We start from the raw sequence: 12,523 nt of genomic DNA, 5'->3' as shown, positions 1-12,523 counted from the left end.
AATAATGGTAGAAGAAAGCCTAACAACAAAGATTTTCAGAAATACAACAAGGAGTCTGGTGGCATCTTAAAGAATAACAGATTTATTTGGAATAAGCTTTTGTGGGTAAAAAAAAACTCACTTCTTTAGATGCATTTTTACCCACGAAAGTTTATGCCCATATAAATCTATTAGTCTTTAAGGTGCCACCGGACTCCTTGTTGTTTCTGTGGATACAGACTAACACAGCTACCCCCTGATACTTGACAAAGATTTTCAGGCATCTAATGGGAACAACATTACAAAAAACTGAAGACTCTTTGGTTCAGACCAGTTTTTCCATCAAGTCCCATTTATGGACAGAGAAAATTAATTCCACTACTAAAATAAAATGGACATACTTGCACCCTTTATTTCTTGTTTCTTCTCATCGTTTTTTTCTCCTGACCAACCCCATATCCAGCTGAACCAACCACCAGAATTTTCATCATCTTGCTTAACCCCTGGTCTGTAAATCTTTAATCCAGCTTTAGTTACCTGTAATTAAAAAACAGTTCACAGTTAAATTCTATACGAGTTAGACAACAAGTAAAAGATATAAATACAAGTCATGCTCCAATGCCCCAAAACAACAAGAATGACTTCATGACAAAAGTGACATTTATTATTGGCTTATACAGACGCCCCCCGACTTATGCAATTGTTCCGTTCCGGAAAGCCTTGCGTAACTCGAATTTTGTGTAAGTTGGAAACGTATACCCGTACATTACGCAAAAATTTCCGCAACTCGAAAATCCTATTTTTGGCTTATGGAACTTTTTCCGTAAGTGTGAATTTGTGTAAGTCGGGTCTTGTGTAACCCGAGGAGTATTTGTATACTTGCTACAGTTTTTTGAAGCACACTGTAGGCCTGATATTAAATATCTCTCCGTTTTCATAAAGGCAACCCACTGAAGTGAGGGATAGAGTGGAAGGAAATTAATCTCTCTCAAGTCACCAACAGCCTCTATTATAAGATTTCCACATAAGACAGACATTCTTCTCTCAAACACAGCTACAAAAAATATTCATGACAATTTAATATATTTATTATACAACATATAAAATGTTAATTGTAATGTAAGTTATTTAGGATATAAAGTCAAGCACTACAAAGCCAGAATAGGCCACATTTAGGCTTGCTCATACAACTTCAATTCTGGTTCACTGGCCATCCAAACTATGACTGAATAAGGTAGTTGCTCTGCCAAAAAAAAAAAAAAAAGTACTTGATTGTGTTTTTGAAGACTATTGTCATCATATTTCAAAATTAAGGCAAAATTAAGGTTCGGCGAAACAACAATCACACTAAGGCAAAATTAAGGTTCATATACACGGAGGCAAAATTAAGGCAACTGGAAAGCTAGCATCTCTTAATTTACAAGTGCTTGACTTTGCTACCTAAATAACATTTTTAAACATAGTTTGTACCTAGTTTCGTAGTTTTTTCCCCAAAGAGTGGACTGATTTCAATCCAGACAAATTAAATCTGGATTTAAAGTGGAAAACCTTGAATTAAATAATTAAAATTAATCAACTTTTCCATTTGTAATTCAGTTTTTTTCCTAAAGAAAGGTGCACTCTCATTGATTGCTATAACTGCTAAAACACACTGATTTACAACTAAACAGACCCTTTATTCTAGATTTGGTACATCTTTTCGCTACCTAGGATGGTTCACTATAACTAAGGCTGCAAACCAGTCATGGATTCCATGATTTCTGCAGCTGCAGCGGCCAATGTGGCTGACCCCAGGACCAGCTGCTCGGGCAGATCCGGGACCAGCTGCATCAGCCGCTGCTGGAGCGGGCCCGAGCCAGCCGCTCGGGCGACCCCAGGGCCAGCCACACCGGCCGCTGCTGGAGTGGCTGCGGGCACCTGGCCCTGGGAACCACCCGAGCAGCAGCACTCTAGGATCAGCTAAGGTTTAGTCAGGAGTATTTATAGTAAAAGTCATGGACAGGTAACTGGCTGTGAATTTTTATTTATTGTCCTTGACCTGTCTATGACTTTTACTAAAAATAACCATTACTAAACCTTAGTTTTAATTATAAATGTTTATAATAAGCAATTATGCAGCTTAATATTGTCAGATTCTTAATTGCACATTTTTAGCATGTTAGAAAATGGTGAATTATAAATTGCTTATTTATTAGAAAATTAACTTTGCTCATGATTTGTGTCAAGTTGTTTTAGGATGGTAACTGCAATTTAAACAGAATTTTAAACAAATTTTATTTTTATTAAACATAACCTTAACTATTTTGGATAATAAACTTCTCTTATTGAAACATGTTTTACATTTACAACTGAATGATTTGTTAAAAAGAGGGATTAACCGTAGTCAGTGAATTAAACTGATTATTTCAGATCAGTCTGGGAAAAAAATATCAAATATGCCTAGTCACTTAAATCTCTTGAAAATGGACAACAGCATAATGAGAAGTAAAGGTGTGGACTGAAGACCAAGTTGCTGCTTTACAAATGTTGACAACTGGTACTCAAGCCAGGAAAGCTACAGACGCTAACAGATACCTAATTTTCTAAAATGAACTCCAGCACCATGCATTTTGTGAATACCCAAGGAGCAACTAAATGCCTGCTTGGAAGAAGCAGCTGAACTGGATGAGCTCACTGACACTGAAGAGGAAGGCGGTGGAGAGCATCTTCTATAATTCCTTCCCTTTTCTCTAGGCAGATCTCGGACACTGGGAGCAAACTTATGGTGTTAAAAAGGTTGTTGCTGATTAAAATGCTCTCTCTTCATTGCTGGAGTTTAGATTCCAAGAGATTTGAGTGTTGCCCTGGAATCTTTAAGGTTGTGAAGCCGGTCAACAGTTTTCTTGGAGAATACAGTAGGACCTTCAAGTGGAAGGTCCTATAGATCTGTTGGATTTTTACAGGCAGTCCGGATGACTGTAATCATGAACACCTTCTCATAACACCTTCTTATTTGGGCCACCAAATCTGCACTATCCAAAAACTACCCTGAAGGGCTGTTCTGGTGACCAGTTTACCCTCCTCCACCATTACTGAGAACTCTTGCTTGCAATCCTCTGGTAATTTGTCCTTTAATTCTGCAATGTTCTCCCAGAATAACAGTCATATTGACTGAGGAGCTCCTGCTGGTCTGTGATCCTGATCCACAGGTCCCCTGAGGAATCTTTAACCAAACAAGTCTGATCTTTTTGAGTCCTTGCTATTAGGCATGGAGGCTTGTTGTCTTTCCTACTCATTGGCAGCTGCCACCACAAGAGAACCCAGATAGGAGTGAATGTAAAACTGTTCATACCCTTACAGGGAATGAAGTATCTCTTCTCAGTTTGTTTTGCTTCTGGGAGCCAGTGACGAGAGTGTCTGCCAAAGAGTCTTGACTAGCTCCATGACTACCTCACCGACTGACAAAGCAACCTTAGCCAGGGTAGTAGATACTACAATGTCCATCAACTTGCGAGAACTCTCATGTACCTCTTCTGCATGGATGCCAAGCACCAAGACCACTCTTTTCAGAAGGTCTTGGTGGGCCCTGTGGTCTTCTGGAGGAAATCTCCCACTGAATCAATAGCTTCATCTGTTGATGAAGATAAGGATGCAACCGGCATCTGAGGTGGTGGCACCTGGGAGAAGCTACCTGAAAAAGACCTGGTTGGCTGGGACTGGTCATGGTACCGGACACAGAAGTACCCAAATCAGGTATCGAGGAATGATGTTCCCAGTGCCGTCATGTCTGATGTGCTCCCCACAGCTACTGAGACGGCTGAGGGGATGCCCTGGCTGGAGGAGGGATGCCCCATGGAGCCCAGAGCAGCCTCTGGAGTCCCAGGACCCACCCTTGTACAGACACTCACCCCTTAGGAAAAGACCAATGTTGGGGCTGTTGCATTGTTCATGGCTCCGACGACCACGAAGGAGGGTAAGTGCTGTGTCCCAGGTGGGATATAGAGGACTGCACTTCTGAGGTCAAGGCCAAGGAACCAGAAGTTTCCAGTAATGAAGGTGCTGATGCAGACAGTACCGGAGAGAGGTATCCTGAACCAGGGGGTGGCATTATCAGAAAAAAGTCATGGGAGATTTCCCTCTTAATAAAACTGGATTGAGAGATGGTATAGATAGTGGTACCAGGGGTTCTCAGTGCGCTGAGGCAAGAGCTGTGGCAGAAGGAACTTGTTGGATGGTTTCCAGTTCTGGTGAAACAAGTACCGAAGGTTAAGCAAGTTTCTTGCAGCTGCATATGCCTCTGGGGTACATGGGAGTGGCACTGAGTGCTGGGCTCCTCAAAAGTCTCTTCGGGGATAACTTTGACAGATGTGGTACAGGCTCCAGAGACAGCAAACCCCTTTCAGAAGGTGAGGCTTCTGGGATAGCTCACTCTGCCAAACACTTAGAGACAGTGCCTCTATCTCACCACAGTACCAAGACAGATGAACGAGATGACGAAAGGTCTGGGTCTCTTCTTCAGTACCAGGGATCAGGACGGAGGGGCCAAAGATACATCTGGTGGAACACTATGTAATGACACTGATGTACTTGGGCACTCTCTCCATGCGATGACTTGGCTGGGAGTCAAAGTGCTATTTCCATAAGCAAACACATAAGCCTCACTGCTCTATCCTTTTTCCAGCAGGATTTGAAGCCATTGCAAATGTGATATTTGTCACTACTGTTGGCCTCACCCACGCACTTCTGGGTGGATGAAGATCACCAACCAGCATGGGCTTTCAACATGTTCCACAGGACTTAAAACCTGGGAAGCGAGACATCGTTCCAGTACCAAGCCTGGTACCAAAAAAATTAAAAATGATCCCAAAGGATGCAAAAAAGAAAACCTAAACACTAACTTACTTGAGAAACTATTTATGAATGAGGGAGGCACTTAAGTAAACAAGTCTGAGATGCTCCGACAACTGTCACTGGTGGAAAGAAGGAACTGAGAAGGACGGGGAGACTAAACCCTCTTATACCAGCACACAGTGGCACACGGAAACAGGGGCACTTGAGCCAGCCCGACGGGGCAGGCACACACCTACAGTGGAACTGACATGTTCAATCACTCAAAGAAAAAACCCCATACTTAATTTAAACCAAATAGAAAATTGATTTAATTACAAAAATCAGATATTTTTATCCACCTTTGGATGGGGGGGGGAGGGGCCGTTAAGAAAAGGTACCAACAAATTCTATCATGTAAAATTATAACTGCTCCATCATGCATCATCAGCAAGGCTTGAACGCTGAACCTTTGACATTGTTGGACAGACCTCCATTACTTGAGCTACAGGACTATACTAAAGCAGCTGGCAGCAGAAGACTGTTGTCCCAATGCAATATGACCAGCTGGCATCATGTACTGCAACCAGGGAGTGGTCAGGGAAAAATCACACACCCCCAAACACATCTCTATACATCCCAATCCTGGTGGCATGGGGCTCATGTCCCATGTGGAGATCCAGAGGGGAAGAATGGGACACTATGACCTAGTGCAGTGGGGCCTAGTGTTGTGGCCATACATAGGGAGCCCAGACGAGCTCTCTCCTTTCCACCCACCCCTGCTGTTCCAGTAGGTTTTAGCATGTGGGGCTGCTGTTGCTTTGGCATTTCCCCTTTAGAAGGATCTTGCTAATTTTCATTCTGATATACTGTCAAAATCTGCCTCAGCAATGCAGCAACAAAAGAAAAAAGGAGATATTTAACGATTTACAAGGCAGCCAAATATGCATGGAATCTCATGGGTCACAGAGAAATCCACTTTTCTAACTCGAAGGCTTTCTCCCTGACAAATTTCAAAGACCTATTGCAAACAACTGAGGCATTAGAGTACCTCTAAAAAGGATGCAATAATCTCTTATAATGGAAAGTGTTAGGCAACCTAAACTTAAGGGTTGCTACCAGCTTCTCCCATACTACTACTTTAATTTCTAAACAGTATTGAAGTTACAAGATATGTAAGGTGATGTGCTACAATAGGCTAAGCTGAAGCAGAGATTTTTCAAGGGAGTTTACCGAGGGATAGTTTTCTTCACTGCCTCCATAAAAACAGTGAAGTAGGATGCACAGACAGACTGAGCTTTTCTGACATGTTTGGCTTTCTTCTGCTGCTGGAAACCATTTTTTTCACTGTGATCCTCATGTTACAATGAAGGAGCTCAAAACAATAGCATTTTTTCTGATATGAAATCTTTTGTTCTATTTTGTTTCTTTATCCAAGGTTTGAACAATTTTTTTAATTTACCAAAGGGAATGCTACCCCAGAAATCTGTCCTTAAGCAGGTTATAATATAAATTCTCTACCTGTATAGTGAGCATACAGATGCTCTCTTATGCTACAGTAGTCAAAAAGATTAACTAAAGCAAAAATACACATCTATAAATTGGGCAGCAAAGCTGTTTAAATTCATAGGGTCTATTCAGAGTTCATATTTATGAATTTCTACTGATAAAAAAAAAAGCTAGTTTTAGACATACGATCAGAAGCATCACTGTAGAATAAGGCTCATGAGGTCTACCTATCAACTCACTATGAGGTAGTTTTTGCCACCTTTACTCTCATTGAGTTGTGTTTTAAGGGAGAAAAGCCAAGACTCCATGAAGTCGACTAGACACTATTCCAGGGGTCGGCAACCTTTCAGAAGTGGTGTACTGAGTCTTCATTTATTCACTCTAATTTAAGGTTTCACGAGCCAGTAATACATTTTAACTTTTTTAGAAGTTCTCTTTCTATAAGTCTATAATATATAACTAAACTATTGTTGTATGTAAAGTAAATAAGGTTTTTAAAATGTTTAAGAAGCTTCATTTAAAATTAAATTAAAATGCAGAGGCTCCCGGACCGGTGACCAGGACCCAGGCAGTGGGAGCGCCACTGAAAATCAGCTCGCATGCCGCCTTTGGCGCACGTGCCATAGGTTGCCTACCCTGCACTATTCTATTTCCAATTTATTTTCTATGAAAGATGCTCAGATACTATGTTAAGAACAAACACTACAAAGCCCTAGGAAAGATAAATCTAATAAAAATTTACTACTAACCAAGTAAAGGTGGCAGAATCTGACCTTATGTAATTACAAATGTGTGGTTATTTTGTGCTACTTATATTTGGGACAACATCTGCCAGCAGTAATCAAGAATGTCAGGAACTTTGTACTGTACCTGAAATAGTGGTTTTAGTTCCAGTCATTTGTCAGAAGGAAAAGAAAGAATAAAATAATAAAGTGTGTACTGCAGCTGAGAAAAAGGTAAGTTATGCAGTTCTATACCAATTACATATTCAGAACAAGCCGTATGTGCTAAAAATAGTAAGAAATTTGCTGCAGCTTATTTAAAGAAGATTATGGGGCCAAGTTCTTGTCCACTCACGATGCTGCTTGACAACTGACTCAGCCCAATCACTCACATGTAACTATCAGTCAAAGACAGGAAGACAATGAGCAACTGAGCAAACTTTACAATTAAAAGGCAGGAGTCAAACAATTTATCTGCCTAAGAACTCCTCAATCCAAAATCCCATTTTATATATTGCTTTATTTTCAGTGAACTTAATTATAGCAATTTTACCTCAACTTCTGCCTGTTGTCTTGCTAATGTGATGTTAAATATATCCAGGGTCTTTTCGAATTCCTAGAAAGTAGGTGAAAAAAATACAATAGTAACTGCTCAGGTAATAAAAATGATACATGATTCAAATATTTAACAAAGTCTGTTATTGTTTTATTCAGTATGCTCCAACTTTCTGTATTGTTTTCCCCAAACCATCTGTTGTGCGAAGTAGCATATTCTCCATTACCGAATAATTCAAGCACTTTTTTCCTTATTTACAATATATTTCACGAACACAGCATTTTTAATAAGCTCTACCTGCGTAACTTTATCTTTACTGTTTTTAATTTACTTACCAGCACTGTCATTTGAAGATAGCATCCTATCTAGATTCCTATTCTGGGGCACAAGACATAATAGTCCAACATACTGGTTATTTCTGCATACCCCACATATTACCCTCTGAAGACATGATTACTATAAATACTGTACTGTCGTCTCCAACAGTTAGTTCCATTCTACCTTACCTCTAAATGGTCTAGTCTTTTAATAATCTATATAACATAATAAATATTAATACCAGGGTAGTCGATTATTTTTGTCAAGGTCCAAATTCTTGGACAAGGTATAGTCAAGAATTCAGAGAAAATAATAAAAAAAATAGTAAGTACAGAAAAATATTTTTGGGTTCATTCAAAAGCATCTAGCAGTCCAGCTTTGGCCCGGGGTCAGCCTATTGACTACCCCTACTAATACTTTTGATGATCCTACATGAGAATTCATCTATTAATGATTCTACCTTCTGAAAACAGTCACTGTGTACATTTTTATAGTGTCTTCCAGCCAAAAGTATTCACAAAACAACAAAAATGGATGTAGAGAACTCTCAACTGGAGACTGCAGCCAAATGGTACGCACTACTATGAGGCATGAAGAAAGGTTTAAAAAAAAAAAAAGAAAGAAAAAAAAAGGACTCAAATCCCCATTCAAAAGGACTAAACACTTTGAAACTGATGTTACTGGTTTGTGCAAAAATGGTATTTTGGAATGAAACCATTTGACAAGTGGAGGGCTCCCAGGTTGGAGAGGAGTGAAGGAGCAAAGGATGAATATAACTGACAGGAAAAATAAGATTATTGTAAGGGGAACGTGGCCTCCAAGTGGTTTCTACTGTTGACACACCCTTACAGAATTAACACTACAATTTTAGAATGCAAACCTAACTACTCAGTCATCACCAAGCATCTCCATAGTTTATACTACACCATTGGCAGGAATGGTGCTTTACAGATACAGAAGATGGCAAACTCTCTGTGAGCTTACCATCTAAATTATACAAATAAAACACACAAAGGTAACACACAGTTAGCAGGCGTGGCAAAGAAGAGAAGAGGTAAGATATATTACTTAATTTTATTGATATATAAATATATACAGTATAGTTTTCAGATATATACAGTATAGTGCAACAGGTTAAAAAAAAACTAGATCAGTTAATGGAAAATAGGTCCATCAATGGCTACTAGCCAACGTGGTCAGGGATGCAACCCCATGCTTGAGGTGACTCTAAACTTCTGAATGCCGGAAGACAGGCATGGATCTTCCCAAAATTGTCCTGTTCTGTACACTTCCCCTGAGCTCTGATATCGACTATTCCTGGAGACAGGATACTGGGCTAAATGGACTACTGCTCTGACTCAGTATGGCAGCTCTTATATAAAACTCTAACTATTATAATCTTATACTTTGTTATGTAGTACATAGGTCTTTCAACATAATCCAAGCATCTCACTTTTGAAGGCAAGGACCAGAAGAAAACAACCACCAATTTTCTTCACTCTATTCATTAATTTAAGGACTCATTCTGCCCCCCTTACTCAATGTAATTAGTACAACTGTGCTACTTACAAAGCATATTACTAGTCAATGTGAATAAGGTTGCAATATCAGACCTTTAGTAAGTTTTACTGAATTTTACTACTGAACTTCTAACCATCTGTGTCTGACCATTTATAGCTAAGAAATTAGCAAGATACTTTTAAATTCGGGTGCTCAATATCAAATTGAAAATTGCTAACCTCTAACAATTTTACAATCTCTTCACTAGGTTTCTTTGATGTTATCTTCATTTTATACATCTCTTTGTAGTTCTTCACTTGTTTTCTATGGTGTCGAATGTGTTCCCATGACCACATATTAAGCTTGGGTTGAACATTTACTTCCAGAATACCTTTAATAATGTATTTCCACCTAATGCAAAAACAAATTAAAGTGTTTGTTATATACCAGTAAAAGTTAAAAGCACTTCTTTCCATATTCCACACTGACCCATCTCCAAAAAGATGGGACCAAGTTGTGCAAGGGTGTAACACCCAGGGCCGACGAGGGGAGGGGGGGAAGCCGGTACAAATTACCGGGGCCCAGGGCCCGGCTTTCCCCCACCCCCCACTCTCGTCGACCCTGTTTAGCTGGTCCGCCCCTGCTGGGGAGCCCGAAAAAAATTTTTCAACGGGGCCCAAACCCGCTCTCGGCAGCCCTGGTAACACCTTGTCAAATACCAATTCTCTGGTCCAACAGAAGGGTATCACTTAACGGTTTCAGTTTTTTTCTCTGAGGTTAATAGGTTGCTTTGTCCTAATCCTTTGAAGTACAAGTGTTTTCTGCAAACCTACAGGGAGCTTCTGAAAAAAGTGCATGCTACTTTTATCTTCACCTCTATGCTAAAAGATTATAGCTAACAGTAGTAATCTTCAACTAATGACCTCCAAGGCCACACTGGAGTTTTATCCTCAGACTACAGATATCAGAATGCTATCAGATTCAGAAGTTTCTAGAAATGTGCTGCTCAAGACAACAGTTACAAGCTTTGAGTAAGTATGCTTTATTTACTGTATCCTAGCCTCTCAATGATTCACTTTTTTTAAAAACTATAAAGTATTAAAAACCAGAGCACAGTTGCACAAAACCCTTAAACTCATCGGGAGAAGAGACTGAGAGTGGATCTACCCAGGATAGTATACTCAGAATGACAGTCGCAGTAAATCCCTTTTAACCATATCCTAGCTACCTAAAAGTGAGTTATGTCTCCGTGGGTTTACTGTTGGCCTTGACATATTCAAGGAAAGCAGTCTGCATGAATTCATTTTGGTTTGTGGATGTGTACATGCCCATTATATCATCACATATCCATTCAGATCAGTTCCTCCCTTGTAAGTTAAAAGTATATTGCAATGGACAAGAATCAATGTATTGCCAGTTTCATGGAAGCTGCAATGGCAACAGATAAAAACTTGTAGTGTGATACACTGTTAAAATCACGATACACTTCAATATGCCACAAGCTAACTTAGGAGGGAAGGAGGAGAGGGAGTGTAGGAGGAGAAGTAGATCTACAAAATGTATAAAGTAAAACTCAGATAAGCAAAAATTTCTGTGGGGAATTTATGCAACACACTCTCATTTAAAGAGGAAAACTATCATCAGAAAATTATTTCAAGTAAACAATTTATAAAAATGTATTTAAAAGAGATTTTACCACATCTTGGCATTGTTGTGCAAAGGAACATCGGGTCTGTACTTCCGGTATGGCAGATTTCGGGTCATCATATCAATAGACTCAAGGAGCTCCATAATACTGAAGTACTATGCAAGATATACCAAGTCAAAATGTTATAATTTGCAGCAAGACTAACACAATATAAACCAAAATGTCTCCAAAGCAGTATTGTTTAAAATCAAGCACACTATAGGGTTCAAATAGGTTTAATTTAGTAGGTTCCTTTTAATAGAACATTTTTTTCAGAAAGTTTTTATACTATTTATTTCTGAAAAACTCTGCAGAAGACGTTCCAGACTAATAAAGCCACTGATATTTTTATTGAATCAAACAACTGAATCTCACAAAGAAATGTTACCTGTGGTTTATTGAACTCAATGGCTATATCCTGTAAATTTACATCTAAGTCCATTTTTGGTGAAGAAAAGTCAAAATCAGATCGAGGATTCATACGGAGTTTGGCTTTAGCGGAAATTGGACGGAATACTAGAAAATAGAATTTTAGAAAAAAGTGTTAATTACACAAAACAAATGTAAAAACAAGTAAGTTATTTAATACAGTCTAATATTTATACAGGATAGACACCACTGAAAGTTACATCATGCCATTCACTTGAAACACCACATTTCAGAACACAAGAATTGCATTAAGGCAACTTAAGTATACTGTACTCAATTTGAACTGAGCCAAACCCCAAACCAGTGGACATTTGAAAGAGAATTTCTTTACAAAATTCTCTTCAACAGAATCACAAGTCAGGAATTTCAAGAAGTAATCTCAATTTGCAGCAAAACAAATTTTATTTGCCTCTTATGATGCTGAGTTCTCTGTTGCATTAGGAAAAGCATTCAACCATAATATTTATTTCACTACACCAATTATTACCATATGACAAGTACTATTCTCTAAAATTTTACTGGTGATCTCAATTTGCACCAATATATTATAGAAACAAGGCTATTCATTGCTTCGGGTATGATGTATCTGCACGGATATTAATTTCACTTAATCTTCAATTCAGCAAATTGAAAGTGTCAGAAAATGAAATACTGACAACTGATGAAAACAAACTTTGGTAAACTCTGTCATTTTCTGTTAAAGGGTGAATGATTTACTGACATTTCAAGCTTCAAATCTAAGTCTAAGTAAACATCTACATCATATTTACACAGGATCCAGGAAAGTACTAGGGAAGTACTAGGGAGGAGCAGTAGAAAACGAATAGCTGTCTAAATATTCAGGGCAGGTTTCTATTCATCATCTGGCTCCCAATTCTGCAAGTTGCATCTGCATAGGTAAAACCAGGCACCTTTGTGGATACAATTGCACAGCTGGGGCCTTAGTGAAGGTTCCAGGATAACAGCATTAAATATGTGAATACCAACATCCAACTATTGTACATAGCATCCAATTAA

The 12,523-nt window shown here is 39.0% G+C and overlaps 1 protein-coding gene across 5 annotated transcripts in view; it reads right to left on the bottom strand.

Annotated features, from left to right (window-relative positions):
* Positions 1 to 12,523, bottom strand: part of VPS13A (vacuolar protein sorting 13 homolog A) — a 271,263-nt gene that overhangs the window by 219,776 nt on the left and 38,964 nt on the right. For all 5 annotated transcript variants that reach the window (XM_034774370.1, XM_034774372.1, XM_034774371.1 and 2 more), the window contains exons 11-15: positions 11,466 to 11,593; positions 11,087 to 11,193; positions 9,630 to 9,801; positions 7,570 to 7,632; positions 381 to 516 (exon numbers count right to left, since the gene is read on the bottom strand). In XM_034774370.1, coding sequence (XP_034630261.1) covers positions 381 to 516; positions 7,570 to 7,632; positions 9,630 to 9,801; positions 11,087 to 11,193; positions 11,466 to 11,593 — 606 coding nt within the window. The remainder of the gene's footprint in view (positions 1 to 380; positions 517 to 7,569; positions 7,633 to 9,629; positions 9,802 to 11,086; positions 11,194 to 11,465; positions 11,594 to 12,523) is intronic.

Source organism: Trachemys scripta, chromosome 6, assembly GCF_013100865.1.
Source record: "Trachemys scripta elegans isolate TJP31775 chromosome 6, CAS_Tse_1.0, whole genome shotgun sequence".
NCBI lineage: Eukaryota > Metazoa > Chordata > Testudines > Emydidae > Trachemys > Trachemys scripta.
The sequence above is the reverse complement of the archived record's forward strand: the minus strand, read 5'-3'. Positions and strand labels throughout refer to the sequence as shown.